Below are 22800 nucleotides of genomic sequence, written 5' to 3' on the forward strand. Positions count from 1 at the left end.
CCCGCAGCCGTTGGCGCTTTGTTTTCAAACTCCGGCCGGCGCCTCTGCCTCTGCCGCGACTACATTCCCCAGCGTGCCCCGCGGCCCCGTCTCCGCTTGCGCACGCGCGGCCGGACAAGCGTGCGCGCCGTGCGGGGGTGTTCGCCGCGCTGCGTCAGGCCCCCCCGCCCCGGGACGTTGCTGTGGTAGCGTCCGGGCGCCATGTTAGAAGGCCGGAGGGGAAGAGGCGAGTGAAGCGGCGGCGGCGGCCGGGCCCGGCACAGCCGCTCCCTCCTCTCCCGGGGCCTGGCCCCGGCCCGTGCCATGGTCGCGGCTCCTGCCGCTCCGCGGGACGAGTGACCGGTCCGCAGGCGGCAGCGGTGGGGGAGGAGGAAGAAGGGGACGACGCGGCGGCGGTGGTGGCGGCGGCGGAGGAGGAGGAGGAGGGGCCGGAGAGACGATGCCGTTGTAAGTCCGGGAGCTCGCGGGGCGCGCTCGGGGTTCGCGTTGTGCCGGCTCGGCGCTCCCCGCATGCCTGGGCCCTTCCTGCCGGGGCTCGGGCCCTTCCCCCCTCCCGGTCCCCTTGGCCCGGACGCTTCCGCTGCCGCAGTATGCGGCCCTGGCGCCGCTGCCCGCGCCGCCGGGAGCTCCACGCTGTCTTTCTTGCCCCCCATCGTCGTGAGCCCCGGCGGTGATGGTGATGTGGCTTTTGCGTTGTTGTCGTCGCCTCTGCGATCTCGCAGCGGCAACGTGCGGGACGAGGCGGACGCGTGCGGCGGCCTCTGCTCCCCGCTGCTGGGTCAGAGCGCACGAAGGGGCGAGACCCGCGTGTTTGTCCCTTCCTCGCCCTGGCCGCTAAGGGTGAAGCGCTTTTTCCCCCCAAGAGCCCCGGCGAAGTCTCTGCTCCTGTGACTATGGGGGCAGTTTTTCCCCGTTCCGGGGGCAGGAGACCCTGGGCCGCTGGTTGCAGTGGGCGCCCCGAGGCCAGCGCGCTGCCCTTGGAACCCCCCGCTGCCGGTGGCTGCGGGCAGCGCCCCCGGCCGGCAGAGCGGGCTGCGGGCCCGTGTGTTCCCCCCGGCCGCCGCCGCGAACCCGGGGCGCTTGTGCATTGGACGTGCCGTGCCGTGACCCTGCTGGCAGTCAGGAATAACGAAGTGTGGCCTTATTCATCCCAGTTTGTTCGCTGATTTCTTTCACCCCACCCCGGCTGTTTTTTTTTCGCTTTTTTTTTTTTTCCCTCCCATCGCTGTCGTTTTTACGAATTTTACGACAAAACTTTCAGCTCCTCAATTCTGAAGTTCGTAATCTTAGTATTTTATTACGTTATACGAATCGAGGGAAACAGTGACGTGTAGGTATTCAAGTGACTTTTCAGAGTAGGGCGTATTTCTATATTTTGATCGGTTGCTCTGTTTTTTGTTTTTTTTTTTTTTTGTTTGTGTGGGTTTGTTTTTTTTTTCATTTAAGGAGAAATATAAAAAACTTGTGATTTTTTTTCTCACTGATTTGCAATTATTCACTGTGATTTTAAATATGTCAACTTTTAAGTGAAGAATAACTGTCGTTGTCTGTTGTGGTTGTTAATATAGTCTAAAGTACTGCAGAGTTAGTCATGGGATAGATAACATGATAGAAACTTATCTGAAAGAGTTTATGGCAGGGAAAGGACCAGTGAGTGAATGCAGGAAGGAAAATAGTTATGCTAAGTAGGTTATAATGCTTGTATAACGAAGCGCCAATGTCTTTATAGCTAAGTTTTGCACATGTTAATTATGGCAATGAAAAGTTACCAGAAATCAGCTTTGAAGCTGGCTAGGCTTTTCAGCCTCAGAAAAATGGGAGGGTGTTTATTCTGCTTGCTTTCATTCTTAGTTTGTTGTGTTGTGACTACATAAATTCCAAAGGCCTGGTAACTACATTTAGAAGTTTGGGTTACTTTTATGGCTTGTAATAATAGTGATCTTCAACTTTGAAAAGTTTGGAATGATTTGATAATTTCTCTTGATGTAGGTGTCTATGATACTTTAACTAGAAACAAATAATAGTACACAGTTACAGTGGCACCAAGATTGCTATTTTCAGTGTAAACATTACTTGGCAGGTTAACTAGTACAGGAGATCTATTGTAGTTAGCAAGAATGAATCTTTCTCAGATTATGCATTTTTTCTGTCAATTGTATGTTTGACATTGTTGACGTGGTATCATCGAGTCAGGACTTCAAAGTATTATAATGCTAGTAAGTAGAAATGCTGGTAGTGCAACTTCTTGAGTTTGTGATGTGATACCTCTGACTTTAGAGGATAGAAAGAGGCACTTTGGGAAGATTTTTCCTCTATAATTCTTTCCAGTTGATTCTGTCTTCTGGAGTATAATATTTTTGAGTGAAAGTGGAACAACCCTATGTTACTGTCAAACTTTCATGGTGACAAAATGTTTTTGTTGTTGTTTTTGTTTTGCCTTTCAATATGTTATTCAAACTTTATTTTCAACCTTGGTGTTTACAATTGGCAGGCCTTGTCAAAACTGATTTCCCATACAGCTGGAGATTGTCATTATTCTTGAACTTGGAGTTGCAGGTTCTCCAGAGCTGTACACCGGTGTTCGTGTTGCACTTACTAACAGTATGGTACAAAAGTATAAAGCCAAGCAAATTCTTTCTGTACATGCTACATCAGTAGTAAGAATGCTGCTTTCTGGCATTTGCAGAAGCATTTGATTTTTTTTAAATACTAAAATTTATCCTAGAGACTTATGTGACTTTTTGTTAAAGTTCTCATATTGGAAGTGCTAGCAGCTGTATAAGGAAGCAGTCTTTAACAAAAAAGCTGATTAGAAACAAAGATGACTACCTCCCCTATCATAAAGACATATTTTAGTGCACAGTTAGGTATAGAATGTTCCTGTGCATTATCTGAAATATAAGATGCCAGGGAAGAATGAAGTTCACCAAGCTGTTAGTGTGTTTTGATTGGATCTGGGACTTATACAGAAAGGCTATGGACTCAGTGAAGCTGGAGCTATGTTTTTGGGAGTGATATAGTATTTTCATGTAACCTGGGGCTTCCTAATCCTCCAACCGGAGAAAACATGAATCTGTTTCTTAGAAAGCTACTGAACATCCGTGTAGTCTGAATTCATGACAAAGCACTTTTAAAATGTTATGTTTTATTCTGTAACCAGAAATGGAAAAGTGCATTGAATCATGTACATGAACCATTTAAAAATGCCATAAGATCTCTTACTTTTAAGTATTGTTAGTATTGGTAACTTCCATATTAGAGTTGTGGAATGTCATTAAGAATTATTCTTTCCAGTGGACAGTCATGCTGATTCTCACTTTTGAAATAAGACTTCTCATTTTTTCTTTCACTGAATTTTGCTGTGGACATAGGCAAAGTCATTGTTTTCGTCACTTTTCATTAGAGACTGTTAGCTTAGTGCCAGAAATACAGTACTGTATTTAAATTGCTTGTGCTGATTGGGAATGGATAAGTAGTGTGTTTCTGAACAGGGTGAGTTGAGAATTTTATAGGCTGTTGGGAAAGGAATTAAATTTTTCTTAACTTTGAAAAGCAATGGACTGACTTTAGAAGAAGTTGCCATAACATATAGAGATAGCTTTCTTAGTTGAGAAGCAATTAATATAAAAAGCTGTGCTTAGGATTAAATTGTTAGATGGCAAGGATATGTGGTTTTACAATAGTTTTCAGTCTTCCAGTATCACCCAAAAAAAGGACTGAGTTTATACCTGTTAATATAAAGGCACTGCTCAGAACTTAGAAACTCAGTTATTTTGGGCTGAGCAGATTTCACCACTGACACAAATCAACCTCTTAACAGTGAAATGCTTTAGGGGATTCCTAGTTCTTAGTTTATAGTCTCTGATATTTTTTGGTTCAGCCTTAACTGAATTTCTTAAATTGCTCTTCAGTTTTTTGTCTCCCACATAGCAATAAAAATAATTTTTGGTTCAACTGCTGCCTGTGCAATTGATTAGAACTTTCTTTTCTTTAAACTTGAGAAACTTTTCCTTCAGCTGTGTTAGTAACACTGTTGTGGATGGGTTTTTGTTTGCATATGCTGCCTTCCCTGTTCTTCTATGTGCACAGGAGAGCCAGAGAGCTGAGGAGAGTGTCCAAGGTTAGCAGAATATGTATGAATGACTTTCCCTTTGCCATAGGTGAGACTCTTCTGTAGCCCTGTTGCCTGCTGTTGCTCCAATACCTGTGTTTGAATCAGTTTTGTGTATCTTGAACACCTCATACTGACAGTTGAAGACTTAATTCATGGCCTGAATGGTCCAGTGATACTCTAGTAGGTACTCAAACTTTCATGCAGGAGGGACAGTTGTATTGTCTTAACCATTTAAAACATATGTTCCCCAGTAACTGACTTGCACAGAATTCATTGATGTTTCCTGCCTAGATATTTGAAGCTTCATGTGGAGTGATGGCATTAGTGTAAAGCTAGAATCTTCAGTCTAAATTTCCAGTCACTGCTTGCTGAAGGAAACATAAAAAGAAGCAAAACCCCTCAATGGACTTTATTTGAATCTGGAAAAAGTGGAGCTTTAGCTTCAGCTGGTTGACCAGATGGTGTGATGACCAGTAGTGTTTCAGGAATCTGACTTGTGTGTCTTACATCAGCAAATAAAAAGGAATAAATTTTGCTGAGGTAATCAGTAGAGGCAAATAGAGAAGTGAGGATAATAATTGAGAATCCTTAAGTTGTGTATTTTGTCTTAGTATCTGTATGAGTTTGAAACTTAGGGGGATTTAAATTGTTATGATTTGTTCTGCATTTTTAATATTTCATTTTTTTGTATTGTCTTTTATTTTTGTGACATTTCCCAAATTTCAGGAGCATAATAGTTAGTTATTGTGGTGCTGATGGCATCTGTTTTTTGTTTGTGATAAGAAATGTAAAATCTTAACACATATAGCACTAAAAATAGTATTATTAGAATGGACATGGAATACTGGGAGAGAAGAGGACCAAGTGTTTTGAAAGACAGTTTTTCGTGTGGGGGTAAAAGTTGGTTTAAATGCAGAGCACATCTGAAAAAGAAGTTCATGGCCGGAGTGTTGGTTTTTCTGAGGATGGAGAAAGGTTCTAGTGTTGTAAAAGCAAACAATAGTAGAGAACTTGGAATTAGTATCCAAGTCTTAGTTATATGTGGGACAGTGTTAAATAGGTATAGCTGTATTTTCTCTAAGTTCAGTTTAAATAGAGGTGTTCAGGCCATCACCTGATCTGAGAAAGATGCACTGGAATTCCTCCTCTACCTTAGAACAGCATTTAGTCCTTCCCATATAAAGGAGTTTAGCGGTGTATTCTCTGGAATCTGTAGAGCTTCTTACAAGTTTTGGGGTTTTTTTCCTTCTACTTCTGCACTCTGTTTAAAATGGGTTTTAGCAGTGACATATTCTGTTCTTTTAGTTTGGTTGTTACTGATAACAGTATAAAAAGATACTGCCTACCAAAACTTAAGGTTCTGAGGAAAAAGTTGTTTGGTTGCAGTGTGCAGCTTAGCACAGAATACAGCTTTGTGTCAGTGTTTTTATATGGGGAAAATGACATGTGCATTTCTTACTGATTAAATTAATATTTGAATATGAAATATTGCATCATAACACTCCAGAATAAATCCACTCTAGCTGTTGTCCAATTTGCACACGGTAAATTGTCAGTATAAGTTCTTCAAAAACTCAGGTTAAACCAGAGCTGTAACAATAGCATGTTAAATTTACATCATTTTCTGTAACTTTATTTTATATTTGTGCAATTGACAGATAGCTCATGGTCATCTCAGAGTGGTAAGATGATTTTCATGTTTATATGTGGTTGACAAGAAACTAACTCAAAAGCCTCAAACTGTATCTTAATTTTCTTTGTGATCTTAAAAAGAAAAGCTTAGGTTTGTTGTTTGTTTGGTTGGTTTGTATATTTGGGTATTTTGGTTTTTTTTCCTTTTTTATTAAAAAAAAAAAAAAAAAAAAAAAAACAACAAAAAACTCCAAAAAACGAAACAAAAACAATAAAACCCACAACCCAACAAGCCCTAAACATGCTTTCAGTTGTGTCAGACCCAGATATGATCTGCCAAATCTGTCTGCTGTTTCCAAGAGTGAGTAGCTGAGACGGAACTTTCAGTTGCTATTTACTATTCTGCTTTTTGTTAATATTTAACTTTAGTGAGTCACAGGTGTGACGTACCATCAAGGTATTGACTCCCCAAGAAGACCAATCTGTAATCCATTTGGGTAGAAGGTTAGCACTGATACTTCCCTGGCTTTTCACCTTTCTCTTTGAATAAGTTTGGTGGTTTAAGCTCTTCTCTGGACATGTCACAAGTAAAAGGTAGAATGTCCGTGTAGGACTAAGGGAACATAGTGGAGTGTGAGTATGATCTTCATGGTTTTAGAAAAAAATAGAGGTCTAGGTGCATTTATCATTAGCATTTTCTGGCTAAAATGGAACATGTAAATGCAGCATTAAAGTTGAGCTAATGAGCATCTAAAGTTTATTTCTCAGAGATAATTTACTTTAAAAGGCAGGTAGCAAATGCTTTACCTGGTGTTTCTTGGTTTTATGCAAGGTTGGAGGCAGGGAGAGGATATACCTTTACTTGTTTGTTTGTATTAACAATAATGCTGCCTTTTAAATGAATAGATGAACAGAATAAATTATTGTATTCTGTCCTTCATTAAGTTTAATAAACCTTCTTGCCATACCATTTTTTCTTTAATTTTCCAAAGGAATTCTTTTCATCTTCTTTGTTCTGCTACAGAAACCTTAGACTAGAGTTAACTTAGCAGGAGTAAATGGCAGACCTTCAATTTAAATGGTTTTATCTGGAAATAACCTATATTCTCTTGAGTGTTAATATATGTTTATTGTCTTCTGCAGCTGTAAAATCTTGAAGGAGTTGTGTTGAGGATTGTTACACACTAACCCAGTGAAAGGGTACTTACTAACTCCTCAAAGCTCAAAAAGAGGTGAAACACTTGTGTTGGGGAGGTCCCGTGCTGTTGATACCATCGTTATTTCATTATTATAAAAGTTGATGTAAGAATGTAGCTGGCTTTATGTAACAATCTCCAAAGATTTATATCTGGTGATCGATTTAATTGGTTGTTTGAGGCTGTTGTTTCAAAGCTTGTTTGTGGCCTGTGGCCATGCTCTGGTGGCCCTGTAGGGGTTGGAGGAGCGCTGGTTGAAGTCATTGCAATGTGGTGTTTTCAAGGCAGAGCTGCACACTGCAGTGCCAGGGCTGTGTGTAAACCAGACTAGGAAAGAGAGCTGATGTTTGGCTGGGGTTTATGTGCTGTAATTTTATAGACAGCGTAAAGGATTATGTTTTAAGTTATTAGTTCTTGCATTTGTGAATCATGGCCCTTAGAAGTAGGGGGAAATACAGGGGCCTCTGTCAGCGCTGCTGGCTTCAGGAATTAGCTCAGCAGAAACGGGTTTTGAGTGACATTGAGTCTTTTTTTGAAGTCTAGTAATAGCATCTGCCGGGCTGTTTTGCCAGCCTTTTTAATGAAGCCTAATATCTGTTGAATTGGATTCAGTTTCTTGCTATGTATGGGTGAAAATTGCAGTTAGACCATCGGGAAATTGTTATACAAAGCTAAAATGTAGATTATTTTGTATTGCTGCTTTAAAAAACCTGCAAAAGTAAACTGCAAAAATCTTTAATTTAAAAGCATGTATTTATTTTCAAATTAACAGTTGGCAAAAGGGGAGAAAATGTAGTTCAAACAACTTGTTTTGTGATAGAAGCTTAAGTATTCTGAGGGTATTTAAATATTGACAGTTTTTGTTTTCTGGTTGCTTTTTTTAGAGGTAGTTAAGTGGCTGGAGCTACTATTTGTGTTGACATTCCTAAAGTTTTTTTTAAGAGAAGAAAAAAAGTTTTAGGTGCTTCCTTTGTCCTTAATTTAAATTACTGTTTTAAGTAATTCATCTGAACAGCTGTTTTTTGAAAAATGTTTTTGTTGACACCGAAAGTCCTAAGATCTATATGATTTATTCAACTGCTATCAGATTCTTCATTAGTTGATTAAAATCTCATAGCTAAAGGAAACAGTATAAAATAATTTTTCCCAGACACTGCCCCAGACCCCTCAATTACTTGAAGGTGATTTTAAAAATGTACACTTTTTAGTATATTTTTTGTGATGTGCTTTTTTTTTCTTTGCTGATGAGCAAAGGGACAGATGTGCTCAAGCTTGCATTGTGACTAAATTCTTGATTGCAGACAAATTATAGTGCTTAGAATTGTTATAAAATGGGTGTAAGTTGTAGAAGATTATATCATGTTTTGTGGATTCTTGTCAGTTTTCAATTTAGGTGTTCTTTTTTTTAATAGTCTTTATGGAAATGAGGAGTGAAATCTTGAGGAGATGATGATGACAAATAATGGAATAAAATTCAAGTAATGCTGTAGTTTTTTCCACATGTAATAGGTAGTTAGCCTTCTGAAAATATTTCTCATTTTATATGATAGAAATAGTATATAATAGGTATAAACATGCAGGACTGATACTACAGCAGGATACCAAGCAATGTTATGTCTGCCAAGAGTGGACTTTGACTTTTGGTATCAGCTTGACTTTTTAACATGAAGAGTTCTCTTTAGACTTTATGAAAGTGAAGGAACCCAAACTGATACCGCTTTTGCCCTAGTAGAATAAAAAAATAATTAAGGGGGAAAAGTTAATATGTATTAAGAGTTGGTGAAAGGCAATTCTATTGGTGTCCTTAGTAGGACAAATGTTAACACAGTGATTTGGGATGAAAATGCTAACACTAGACTTAAATTTTTCTTTTCTTAATATTTATCTCATCTGCCACTATGATTAGAGAAAAGAAATATTTTTTTTCTGTTTTATTTCTGTCAGTAATTTTATCTAATTGCCTTTATTAGTCCCGTTACAACCCAGGGATCACAAACACAGCAACTACAGAAGCATTATGGCATTACCTCACCTATCAGTTTAGCTGCCCCCAAGGAGATTGACTGCATGCTTACCCAGAAATTAATCGAAACCCTAAAACCCTATGGCGTATTTGAAGAGGAAGAAGAGCTGCAACGCAGGTGAGTGAATGCTCTGTTTTCTGTTCTGTCGTGAGGTTCATGTGTGACTGTTGAAGACCAAGTGTGTTTGTGTTCCTACAAATGCTTCCTTAAAACCTAGTGAAATTGTAAGCTTAATTTTTCTCGACTAAGAATAATATCTCAAAACACAGAGGAATTAAAATGGCCTTTAAGTGTCAGAGGCTGGCTTTTTCCCCTTAATTTCTACTTTATTGTAAAGGACCTTAAACTTTTTTTCCTTATTAAGCTTTCTAGTGGTTTTATTTTCCTCTCAGTACTGCTTATCACTGTTCTTTCAGATGCATGTGTTATATGAATTGAAGTTTTATTTTGAAAATGAGTTGAATTGATGTGTGTATGCCTTCCATGCTTTCATTTTTTTGGAGTCTAAACCTCTTGAATGTCTCTAAGGGGTGAAAATAGTGGGAATGTTTTAGAAGTAGTTTTCTTTCAATATGTATGTGTATATATATAGCAGGATGTCTAATTAGATCTGTAATGTTAGTCTAGTTGACTTACTGTGTAATGATGATCACAGTCTTAAAATTCTACTAGTTTTGTCTAAGTTTGTAACCTATCATTCTGCTGTTTTTATTAACAGGATTCTAATTTTGGGAAAATTAAATAACTTAGTAAAGGAATGGATACGGGAAATCAGTGAAAGCAAGGTATGGATGTATTTTACATGGAGTTGCTAATATTGTGATTTTAAGAGTGCTGTAGGAAGGTTATTCCAAAATACATTCCTGTGCTAAATGGAATGAACAGTAGATTTGGGGATCAAAACAAATACCATCCTTGTGTAGTTTCTTTGGTTTATAAGCAACATTACCCCTTTGTAGTAGAACCTTGTCAAAGAAACAAACTGATATATGTAACTTGACTTTTTCTCAAAATTAATGCATATGTTACTTTATTAATTATAGGCTTAGATTATTTGCCATTGTCAAACAGTGCTAGATCTTAAAATGTACTTCCTGCATCCTTCTGGTCTGTGGTATTTTTCTTTAATGTCAGGTGCCAGGTTATAATAATCCCACACGTCTTTGAATGGTTATAGACTTGTATGATTATAGATTTTGTTTTTATAGAGGAAACCTCTAATTTTTTGAAACTATTTTGCGTTGTGTATATTTGGGATCGTATGTTTTCTGTACACTTTCCTTATGCAATGAGAATTTATATATGAACAAGATTATGGGCAGGGACAGCCCTGCTATATGTGTCTTGATCCTTGAAAACAAAATACTGGGACTATCGTGACCAGTGTAAGATTGAAAGCTGCTTAAGTTGATCTCGTGTACATTGCAAAATAGTTTTGTTTACACAGCAGAAGACAAAATAAATCGAATATTCATGTAGGGTTTCAGGTTGTAGCATTGCATCCTGTTATGACAGGATAGCCCATTTTGCCTTTAGTACTGTGGATTCAACAGTTTTTAAAAGACTAGGAAGTTTAGTAGGTGTACTTAAACAATTTAAACATAAAATAAATACTTTTCCCAAACCCAAACTTTTTTTTAAAGGCTGTGGTACAAGTGTCTCTCAAAGTAATGTAATAAACACTGATACAGTAGACTGTGTTTTGTGTTGCTTTAAATTTGAGTCCATCGTTTATTTGTGTGTCAGTCTAAAATGCCTGAGTGGTAAGCAAAATGTGTTTGATCTCTGTAATATTATAAAACTGTTGCACCTGAAATGTAGAATTGCTGCAACAATTATCAGGTTTGAGGTGGTAATGTAGTTGAAATGTTACAAATAAGCCAACTGGCAAATGTATCTGTCTCTTCTGTTAATACTGAGATTATTTCAGTAGTTCAACAGAATAAATTTTGTGCTATATTCTTCCTCTTACTTGAAAATAAATGGTTTGTCTTGTTAAAAGTTGTTAAGGTAAAATAACCAATTTTTTTTTGCTCCATTTAGAATCTTCCACAATCGGTAATAGAAAATGTTGGAGGAAAAATTTTTACATTTGGATCCTATAGATTAGGGGTTCATACAAAAGGTAACATCTCCTTTTCTTACAAAAATCTATGTGTTTGAGCTAATGATTGATCTTGCTGTATTTTGAGGTGGGGTTAGATTTCTTAATTTTTTTGGTTAACCGTCTCTAGTCTTCTTTCTAAATAAATATATTCCTATATTATGTTTTCATAATGGATTGGAAACAGACAAAGTTGAAAATTATTTAAAGACAGAGAAAGTTGTATACTTAGTGTTCCACAATTGATGCAAGAGTGTATGTATGTTTTCTGTATGTTTAATGGCTGTGAATTTTTTTCATTTGGTTTGACTTAGTGTTTCAAAAAAACACCATCCTACATGATGAGAAACTAAATTTTCCTGCTTAATTATTAATAAAAATTTCTACTGCTAGCATTCCATGCATGTGAAATATTGAGTAATTTACTTCTGGTAATTAACAATTTCAGGTGCTGATATTGATGCCCTATGTGTTGCACCAAGACATGTTGAAAGAAGTGATTTTTTCACATCATTTTATGAAAAGTTAAAACAACAAGAAGAAGTGAAAGATCTGAGGGTATGTGAACACCTGATAACAGCTTACTGACTTGAAGATTAGGAAAATTCAGTAGTGAAAGATGATGCATTAAATAAGTAACTATAACTTTACTGTTAAAAATTGATAAGGACTTTTTGTTGACCTGCAGCAAAGTCTGTCATAAGAGTTGAAATAAATTGAGGTTCTTCTGAATTTTCTCTGCTCTCGCTTAACAGATACACTCAAAAATTTGGATGGCAGAATGATCTTCTAGCATATGTGTTAGTATGGCAAAATTTCTGCTTACTCACTAGAAGTAGGCAGATGCAAATGTTAGCTTGACAGGCTTCAGGACCAAACTTGTTTGATTTTAATGAAGGTTTTATGCTTCTTTTTTATAACTTCATGCTTATATAAACAGTAATGGTGGTTGATATTTACTAAACCTTTTATATTGGCTGTCAACTGTGCATTTGGAAAGGAAACCTATATTTTTAGTGTGTCTTGTTGCTAAATGCTTGTGCATGATTTTTAGCTGCTAAAGATGATTTCCCTTGTAGTAGTGGAAGACTGTATTAATGCATTATTTTGTTTCTGTTATACCTCACTGACACTCCTCCCTCAGTCAACTGGTGGGAGTTTTAATCTTGATATTGGCTCAGAGTAAATTTTCTGTGCTCCAGGTTTTTTGGGTTTTTTTTAGTTAGTTGCTAGCAAGTCTTTATTTGGTTTAGCCCTGCTTTCATAAAATAAATAAAGCTGTCTCTGCAGCATTCTTCCAAACTACCAGGGTAATGCAAACATCTGGTGGTAACACCATATGCACTGAAACAGCTGTTTTGGTCATCTTTAAATTGACATGCTATATATGTGAGGATTCAGATTTTCAGATTTCCATTCAACTTCGCTGTCAACTCTAACTCCAGGTAATGTAGTTGATTTAGCAGCAAGGTATTTATTTTATTCAGTGTAGCTCTGCAGTGAAATAACTTTTATGGCAGGATGTCATATAGTTTTAAATTCCAGCTAGTATTAGGAGTTTGTACAATTTCCGTCTTTAGGGGAACATAGACTTTATTAGTGGTTGCTGTAGCGAGTATGAGACTTGTGAATTTGATTTTTGCTTAGGATCAATCCATCCTGCCAAACAATAATGTTAAGGTAACCTTAACTAAGGTTTGACACAGACAGTAGCGCTGTCTCCTCCTCTTGGTAAGAACTGAAACACTCTTGGAGCAGTTTATCCTCCAACAGTTTGGAGTATTTCTTAATTGGAAGTAGGCAGTGTTCTTTGCTTTTGCTGAAACAGTGTGCTGCAGAGATCTGCATTTACTTCAGATGCTCAGTTCAGGAAAATGGTATTCATAGCTGATTCCAGAGGAGATGTGAAGTTCTATAGTTTCATTGTGATATGGTTCAACAAAACGTGTTATTGACCACATTTTAAAAATATGCTTTACATTGGAGATGGGTGACTTGCAACTGCTTTAGGTGATATCAGGCTGCATAGTTACACAGTCTTCTCCTCGTTTCTTATACCAACTGTAGAAACAGAAATAATAGGCCTTTTAGAGCAAGAATCCCCATAGCTTGGGCTTGGAATACTTATAGATGTTTGTGAGGAGTGAAAGATGCTTGATCATGTCTTGTGTGTAGGGAGAAGGAGGGTTGGACCTCGAGGTAACACCATCAGAGCAGGCTGGTACAAATTTGGATCATAATTGACACCTAGACAGCTGCAGCATTTAGTAGATCACTGCTTACTGCATGAATTCTCAATGGTGGAGAAAGACATTGCTGACAAAAATCAACCTGAAAACAGAAAAGCATTGATATAAATAACATTTCATTATGATTGTCTCGACCTGGTAGCTATTGTTTATAAATGTTGTCTATACTGTAAATAAAATGCAATTTTTTTTCCCCCCCCCAGGCTGTTGAGGAAGCTTTTGTCCCAGTTATTAAACTTTGTTTTGATGGAATAGAGGTAAAGATCCTATTTTAATCTGTTTTGGTAAAATGTGATTAAAACCAAGTTTTTAAGATCTTAGTAAGTTATTCATTAATAGGAATGCTATTGAAGTGACTCTCCAGAGTTTGTACCTAAGATTTTTTCAACAGTTCTCAGTTGTATCATTTAAAGTGGAGATTTAAGACTGAAACGTTTTTCTTGATGGACTTAAAGCTGTGTGTAGAATACCAATACCTTCCTGGTTTGTGGGGTTTTTTTGTTGGTTTTTTTTGGTTGGTTGGTTGGTTTTTTTTTTTGTTGTTGTTGTTTTGTTTTTGTGTTTTTTTTTTTTTTTTGTGTGTGTGTTTTTTTGTTTTTGTTTTTTTGTTGTTGTTGTTTTTGTTGTTTTGTTTTTTTTGTTTTTTTTTGTTTTTGTTTTTTATTTGGCTCTGCTCCCTACTTGTACTGATTAGTTTACTGATCTGTAGAGTACCAGTATAGGCATTATTTAGGCTTAACTTTTAATAGAAATTATATTCGTAAATAATGCAGCTTCAGAATTTTTTTTTGACTGTTAGTGATTAACTGTCCAAACATGAAAGATTTGCTTCATTATTGTACATTATAGGAAGTTGCGTCTTTAACTAGTTCTCAGAAGTGTGCTGCTAAAGGCAAGCTGGGTATTCCTTTTGTCCTGATCCCTTAACATTTCAGTAAACGTGCGACCAAAACAATGGTTTTGGTGCCTGTAGCCTGATGGATTCCCTGTCTTGGAACACTGAAATTGTTTAATTTGATTTTTGTTAAGGAAACAGGAACGGTGATTTCAAAAGATACTCTGTTTATTCTTCTCAGACTGTTACGTAGTCAAACTGTCATCTCTTGGTGACAAGAAAAAACCATGAACTGTTTATACATACAGTTAATGAGACTTACAGTTGGATTATGTCAGCCAGTAACTGGTGGGTACAAGAAGGTTAGTTTAGTCAGGGGAAGGAATTCCCATGCTAATCTTCTGGCAAATGACATGATACAGTATTGTACACAAGGTTGGCAATTTCTTCTCTTCCAGTCTGTGAATTTGTATCTGTTAGCAATTTTATGCTGTCTGTATGCAGTTAGGTGTTGAGGAACATTTTTCTGGATAATCTGTTCACTGTTTACATAGCTTAAGTATTCATTCTAGATGTAGAAACTTGCCATAGCTGTCCTCTGGTCAGTTTGGTTTTTGTATGTTGTGTTTTTTTTTTTTTTTTTTTTTTCCCCTCCAATCATTCAAGTTGTGTCTCCTTTTTAATAAATGAAATTTGAACGATAAGACCAAATTGGGGGGGGGGGGGGGGAAGACTGCTCTAAAAGAAGTAACATCTTGTTACAATATAGTAATTTATGATGGGCTTAGGTTTATTAGAGTCTTAACTCATGTTGCTGACAGTGCATGAAAGTTCTTTTTCTTGTATCATAAGCACACTCTTTGTATATACCAGTGTTGTTGGGCTACAGTTTCTGGTAGTTGTGTTTGTACCCTGCTATGTCAGTATCAAAAAGATTTTAATTTAATTTTCCTTCTTCTAACCCAGACAAAACATGCCAAAAGGTAGAACTGAGGAAAAGGACTTTAGTTTTGTGGTGATCCTGTTATTAAATCTTTATAAATTTCTGCAATAAGTTTTTACATGCCCATTTTAAGTTTTGGATTAAAATAAACAACTTTCTTCATCTTTTTGCTCTTTGGGTAGACTACTTCATATTTGATTTTCAGCTACCTCTCCTGGAGTTACATAAGACAGACTGTTAATTTCTTTATTTGAAAATAAATGTCAATGAGCTTTGAATCTTTAGAGATGCTAGCCCTTCTGGAGATGAGAGCAGGATTTCAAGCTGAAGTTAGATTTGAACTTATTCTACACTGAGAAGTAGTACTTTTGACTCAAGTAGGAACTTCTATGTGTAATACAGACTGTTGAGAAGATCGGTTATTAAGGACTTTGAAATACAAAATGCACTGAATACTTTGGAAGTACTTTTCTGTGGAGAAGGACTTAATAGTTTAAAACAGATGAATGTAAAGTTTTAAGTACCTACAAAAAGTCTTTAAGTTGTCTTCAGCTTCACTTTATCTGAAATAATTTTAATGTAACTAAACCAGTTTTTTTCTTGGTGCAATAGTACTCAGTATTTCATCGTCTTGTAGGTCAAGTGATAAGCACTTTGGTTAAAAGCCTCATTTGGTGAAGTGCCTTTGTTGCCTTGCAGACAGTCTGCTGATATGCACTTGATATTCTCATCAACTGACTGATGGAAAGGCAAACTGACTTCTGCACTCTGCAGTGTCCTTGTGTGCAGGGCAATGTAAAACTAACTCAGTGCTGAATAGTATTTTAGATGTTCTTGGCCTAGAAAAACTGTTATGTTTAAGTATTACAGAAGTGATAGCAAAGAAATTGGACGTAGTTTCAATATGTATATGCTTGCTCAGCAGCTTGAATTTTCAGAACGTTTTCTGTAATCAGGTATGTAGACTCTTCATAGATACTAGTCTTACTTACATAGAGTGAACTAGTTACATGAATGCTTTACAGGGCATGGGGAAAGGTATCCTACTCTTCCTGTAATTCCATGGTCATTTTCATGGAATTATAGAATATGTTGGGTTGGAAGGGACACATCAGGATCATTGAAGTCCAATTCCTAGCCCTATGTAGGACATGCTAAGAGTCACACCATGAGCCTGAGAGGGTTTTCCAAATGCTCCTTAAACTCTTGGCTTGGGGCTGTGATCACTGACCTGGGGAGCCTGTTTCAGTGCCCAGCCACCCTCTGGGTGAAAAAGCTTTCCTTGATATGTAATATAGGCCTCCACTGGCTCAGCTTTATGCTGTTTCCTTGAGTCCTATCACTGGTTATGAGTGAAGAAATCCATACTGGCCACTTTGTCATCCTCAACATCCTCCTGAAGGGATGCAATGAGGACTCCCCTCGGTTGTCTCTAGAATTCTTCTCTAGAATATTGGAGAATAAATCTTGTTTTTAATCTAAATATGTTTTCATGGTGTGTTCTGATGTTGGAAGGATTTTGTATTCTGAACCTAGAAGTGATGCTTGTTCCTAAATGATTGCATTTCCGTTGGCAGTCAGCATAGTTTTGTGTGTGTGCTGGTTGTATATTAATCTAAATGTGTATTTTTAGCCTCTTGAAAAAGTAGGATAGGTGAAGCATCTTTAAGTGTCTAAGGATTTTAGTATGTATTTTTTAAAGGGATTCTTTGTACTTGCAAGACTACTATTAGTAAACTTGATGAAAATGACTTACAGAATACTACAGAAGAAAGAACAGTTTTCTAATATCGTACCTCTTTTTTTGTTCTTAAGATTGATATATTGTTTGCAAGATTAGCTCTGCAAACTATTCCTGAGGACTTAGACCTACGAGACGACAGCCTACTTAAAAATTTAGACATTAGATGCATACGAAGTCTTAATGGTATGTATATACTGCTTTGTGTATCAACTTGTCTAATCTTTAAATAACTGTCCTAGGTTCTTACATACAGTAGTTGTAGATTTGACTGAAAATACAGTAACTTCGTACCTGGAAATAGAATCATTGCCAGTTTTTGTGTATCTTTCTGGAGAGAAGGGTTGTTATTTGCTGGCCAGACTATTTATGATTTTTTTTCTCATTAGGTTGATATATGGTTGTAGAAATTAGTGGGACTTGCAAGACTTGTGGGGAGCATTACCTATTTCTGTAAATAAAGATGTGTGTTTGTTTTTAAATTTGTATTTGCATAAGCATTCATTAAATTGCTTCAGTGATAAATTGGAGATACCAAAATGGTGACAGTTTGAGGTCGGTTCTTTAGCAGCTTATTAGCTTGTGTAACCCTTAACTTCTCTATAATACCTTTGCTTTAAAAATGGTTGTTTATGTACAGGCTGGTAGGGGCTTCAGCCTGGCTGCAGCTTGATGAGGAAGAGGGGAATGTTTGCATGAGGAGTACTGATTGTTGTTACAAGCTAAGAACTTGGTAATTTGAGATCATCACAGCCACTGAAACTGTTTCATGAAAATCTGTGCAATCTCTAGAACTTGTAGTTACCTCTTACTTTGAAAGTAGTCTTCGATAATATTATTTCCTTGCAAACAGCTCTCTGCAACTACTTATTAACAATGAAGTGCTACTTATTCTTTATAATGAACCCCGTAAAATCAAGCAGTTAATATTGCCCTCTAGAATGTTACAGTCTGAAAATACGCCATCCAAGTATACAGCTAATATGTTTAAAAACTATTCTTTTTAGTCTGTTCTTAAAAGCTTTGACCTATGGCTGGCAGGTTTTCTGTAGGCTCACGAAGACTTCTTTTAGTTTGCCTCCTCATTCCATGGTATACTGCATGTATTCATATAGCAGCAGAACTTTTTTGTTTCTTCAACAGCTTATATAGTTCATTAATAACAAAAATATCAAGTAGCAGTCCAAACTGTAGTCATGTGCTCATGAATTGGTTACCTGAGTGTTGCCATAAAACACTAAAAATGAAAAAAGGCACAGGAAAACATATTAGGCTTTCTAATCCAAAGCAAAGTGATCAGAATATGAAATGAGTTTCCAGCATGCTTATCTAAAACGTTTCACATTGTTGACGGTGAGGGAGGATAAGCAAGCAAGAAACTTTGGAAGCAGTAACTAATTAATTCTTTCTTTTGCAGGTTGCCGGGTAACCGATGAAATTCTGCATCTAGTACCAAACATTGACAACTTCAGGTTAACACTGAGAGCTATCAAATTGTGGGCAAAACGTAAGCAGTTTTATTCCAAAATTGGTGAAGTTTTCACTGCCTCATTTGGTTACTGACATTTCTCTCCTTTTGTCTCTTTCCTTCTCGATCCACAGGCCACAACATCTATTCCAATATACTAGGTTTCCTTGGCGGTGTGTCCTGGGCTATGCTAGTAGCAAGAACTTGCCAGCTTTATCCAAATGCAATAGCATCAACTCTTGTACATAAATTTTTCTTGGTATTTTCTAAATGGTATGTTTTTTTTGTTTTTGTTTTTTGTTTTTTTGGTTTTTTTTGTTTTGTTTTTAATTTAGATTAAATTAAAATAAAATTGTTTGTAGACACTAAATTTTAGTCCTGTTTTTATGGTACCATTTTCAGCTGTTACCAGATTAAGATAAATTAGAAGCATTGTTCTTGTCACCAGAAATTGTCAGCTTAGTTTTTCAGTAAGTCATCCAACATGTCTTGTGTTTAAAATATCCATACCAAAACCACACAGTTTTTAATTAAAATTTTCTTGAGTATTTTTTTGTAATTCAACAATACTCTCCAGATAAAATACTTACATAGTACAAAATAATAGCATATATCCCAAAGTTTAAAGTCTTTTAATATTCGGATAATGGGTTAATGGATAAAGGAGGTATGCCAGTATCTGGTTTAGGCACATAGCTTAAATGCGTTTTAAGAGAACCAATGGCAAAAATCTGGGTTTTCATCTTGTTAGTGTGGAGTGGTAGGTGTTTCTGAAATTAGTTGCCATTTCATACCCTTAATTGAGCTAGTTAGCTCAGAAAGATGGTTTGAATAACTGATGGGAACATTCCAAGTAAATTTAGAAAAACTGGGGCAAAAGTGAACTTTGCAAATTACAAATAAATACTGTTTTGCTTGAAAGTCCACGTTTGGATACCTATATTCTTCATTAGACACTGACAGACTTTAAGAATCATTTACCAAGGTGTTGCTTTACTCCAAATATAGTGTTTTCTTAATGTGAAGATAGTTTGCACACTCTCACTGTCTTGTATTCATAGGCTTTATAGCCTCCTTGAGGTATATAGTGTTTAGTAATACTTTGCCACACTAAGGTAGTAGAGGGGAATTGATTGCAATCTCTGTTTAATGTGTTTCTTGGACTTCTCTCCAGTTTGTACATGCATAGCATAATTTACAAATTCCAAGAGATTAACTGACTTCTGCTCTTTATTGGAAGATAACTTTTATTCAGGGGGTAAGATGACTTGAAGAACAAGTGTTATATTTTAGTGTTTAATTCAACAAGGTTTCTTTCTCTCCTGATTATAATTTTCTTTTAATACATGAGGTTTGTAATGATGATATATGCTGTAATTGTGCTGGCTGTTCTGTAGTTTGTCCATGAAACAGCTAGTTTGAAGATGGACCCCATGTCAGTCTTCACAGAGGAATTTCTCTTTGGTATGTTTCAGGAAGAATTTAGAGGAGTTTAAATTAGTTACCTAAACCAGTGATTATAAACCTTCAAGACTACAGAAAATCCCTTGTTCTGATGCCCTGGAGAAGCTAATTGCAGTTGTATTGTAGTTCAGCAGTACAGCTTATTTAAACAATCCCAGTTAGACCAGCCTAGTTGTGAGGAAATGGTGCTTTATTTCGTGAGCAGATTTAAGAAGGATCACATTCAAAAGTGTTGTTTGTGTAACATACGTGGTTGTATCCAATAGTCTTATTCAGTGCTACAATCTTTTTGAACAGGGAATGGCCAAATCCAGTGCTATTGAAACAGCCAGAAGAATGCAATCTTAATTTGCCTGTATGGGACCCAAGGGTTAGTGTGTTATTTTTTCCCCTCTAAGTCACACTGTACAATAAATTTGGTTGCTTAAAAAATTCTAGGTGAACTTCATTTTGGGTTTATTGAACTTAATGTTGTGGTGTTATATCTTCATAAGTAACCTCTAATTCTCCTGAGTATAGAACAAATTCTATTCTATAGAACAATTCTAATTTTCTGAATTGACTGCTTGAAGCATACTTGCTAAACAGTGTACTTTTTCCTCCCAATTTTTGCAATAAGTGAGCTTAATAAAAATTCAGGATAAATAGTTATATGTCTTAAAGTGATGCATTTTTGGATCATTGCTAATCTTAATAGTTTGCTTATTATTTAAAGCCTGTTACTTTTGCAAGTATCTTGAATTCACTTCAGTGCAAGTTACAACTGGATAGGCTTGGATGCAGTTGTAGTAAAGTGTCTTTTCATCTTGCACCTAAGAAGAAGTCTTTTAGTTGATTTGTGTATTGTTTATAATACTTGATCTCCATCTTTGTAGCACTTACATTAAGGACATTGGACACGATTGTCCTTCAGGCAGTCAGTAAAACAGCTTGCAGCAGATGCATGGCTCCCACTGAGCTTGCAGTAGGACATGAGTGTACTCATTGCTGTTTTGTCAATGGTAGAACAGTTGATACTCAACTAATCTTTTTGATGAATTGTGTAAGCATCAGAGGATGAGTTGTATTCCTCTTTGTACTTCAAATCTGTTTTTTCTGATTGACAAAAGTTCACATTTAAATATGTGAAAAAGTTGAAAACACATTCTTGTTTGTTACTCCTGAGAGAGGTGGTTTGAGGTCAGAACTGTTGTAGTAGCTAATCAAAGTGGGCTAAGATAATGGCAGGGGTTTATCTTTAATTTGCCTTCTACAGGATTGTTACCCTAATAGTATTTTAATGTAATTTGCGTGTGTATGTTGTGTCCTTTCTTTTTTGTTACCCTGTCTGCTGTTAAATAAAAGTACGTTAATGCAAGTGATGCTTGTCAGGTTGCACAGAGCCTCTTTTCTTAAGACGGCTCTTAGTTTTCAGTAGTGTTACAGAAATAAAATATAAAACACCTTTCGCAAGGTCTGAAGACAGTCATTCTGTAGAAGGTGCTCACATGGTGATGAGGTGTCCTTGGTTTCATGTGATCACAAACTATTTTCTATTAAAGAGGGAAATTGTTCTGTTTGGTTGGCATTTCTGGATATAGAAATGCCTGCAACTTGATCTTGATGTGCTGATAGGTTACAGCTCTCCCACATCACTGTTGTTCAGAAAGATGTCCTTTGTGAAAGCATTATTCTTGTTTTCTAGGCTTTCTCCTTACTCTTGGTCCGCAAACTAAGGTCTCTTAGAACTTAAGACTTAGTTGTAGTAAAGGGAGAAATCCAAATTTGTTAACTGATGTGTATGCTTGAAGAAAACTGATTGGCTGTTGTTATATGTAGGTAAACCCCAGTGATAGGTACCATCTTATGCCTATAATTACACCAGCATACCCACAGCAGAACTCCACGTACAATGTGTCCGTTTCCACACGGATGGTCATGGTTGAGGAATTTAAACAAGGTAAGTATCATCTTATGCTCTCTATATAGATGCTTTCAGACAAATTTAAAATAATTTCATTGGGTATGCTTTGAAAGGGGGAGGTGGGTGGATGTTAAGCTTATTGACACCAGACTGTTTTGAGGTAGGTAGGACTTGGCCTGTTACACTTAATGTTGCTTAACCCTGCAAACTTAGTAGATTCTTCTGCGGGTCTGTCCTTCACTCTTAGAAACTGAGGATAATGCAAGAGAATGCCGTGTGCTCTGAAAATTGGAACTAATGGTATAATAACTTTTTTTAATGGCTTGGATTGTGTCATGTTACATGAAGGATTAGCAATAGTAGTTCTGCCTGATGCCTGTTTCTAGGCCTAATATAAGGCAATATCCTGTCTTGAGGATGGGTTCTCTGGATTTATCCAAGATGTACTTGAATAATTCTAGCAGATAAGATGTTTTCAAAGCAAGTAGATTTGATGCAGGGAGCAACTACAAGTAGCTTTCTCAGAGCAGTACCTTATTGTCTCACTGTTTCTTGGCTTTGTGAAATGCCTTGCACAAGAGATGATTCAAATACTATGAGGAAAAAGATCTGTTGTCTTTGAACCAAGTAGTTAGTGTGGCATATGCAAAAAACTAAATGGAGCTGTGTTACACCACAGAGGAAAAATACGTGAAATAATCAGTCTGATCAATTAGCATACATTTCTACACAGATTGTGAGTTTTTTTAATAATGTGGTTTGGTTAACTAATGTCCAATGAAAGTATGACTGAATTATAAATCTTGTTGATGAATTGCTATGAATTTGAAGGGAGGAAATAATTCGTAGTAGTTTTGCTAAGTTAATAAACTGTCTTTACTCTGGATACTAAACTGTATTAAAAAAAAAGTTTAAATTTTTTTTTTTTGTAATTTAGGTCTTGCTATCACAGATGAAATTTTGCTGAGTAAGGCAGAGTGGTCCAAACTTTTTGAAGCTCCAAACTTCTTTCAGAAGTACAAGTATGTATTTTATGGCATGGCAGAATATTTTAAGTTTATCAGTTGAACTACCTCATAATGCTCTGTAGCACAGAATCATAAATATACATTCATTAGCAGTCCAGA

The 22800-nt window shown here is 36.9% G+C and overlaps 1 protein-coding gene across 4 annotated transcripts in view; it reads left to right on the forward strand.

The window, feature by feature from the left end:
* The first annotated feature begins 182 nt into the window (after positions 1-182).
* PAPOLA (poly(A) polymerase alpha) overlaps positions 183-22800 on the forward strand; it is a 43898-nt gene continuing 21280 nt past the window's right edge. For 3 of the 4 annotated variants that reach the window (XM_014884486.2, XM_014884484.2, XM_014884487.2), the window contains exons 1-12: positions 189-447; positions 8913-9083; positions 9685-9751; positions 11010-11091; positions 11519-11628; positions 13523-13576; positions 16913-17024; positions 18256-18345; positions 18441-18579; positions 20068-20140; positions 21589-21709; positions 22611-22695. In XM_014884486.2, the coding sequence (XP_014739972.1) occupies positions 440-447; positions 8913-9083; positions 9685-9751; positions 11010-11091; positions 11519-11628; positions 13523-13576; positions 16913-17024; positions 18256-18345; positions 18441-18579; positions 20068-20140; positions 21589-21709; positions 22611-22695 (1112 nt within the window). In that variant the 5' untranslated portion in view covers positions 189-439. Of the gene's footprint in view, positions 448-8912; positions 9084-9684; positions 9752-11009; positions 11092-11518; positions 11629-13522; positions 13577-16912; positions 17025-18255; positions 18346-18440; positions 18580-20067; positions 20141-21588; positions 21710-22610; positions 22696-22800 lie in introns of all 4 variants that reach the window. The other variant, XM_014884483.2, reaches the window with a different exon arrangement.

This window comes from Sturnus vulgaris, chromosome 6, assembly GCF_052056855.1.
Source record: "Sturnus vulgaris isolate bStuVul1 chromosome 6, bStuVul1.hap1, whole genome shotgun sequence".
Classification (NCBI taxonomy): domain Eukaryota; kingdom Metazoa; phylum Chordata; class Aves; order Passeriformes; family Sturnidae; genus Sturnus; species Sturnus vulgaris.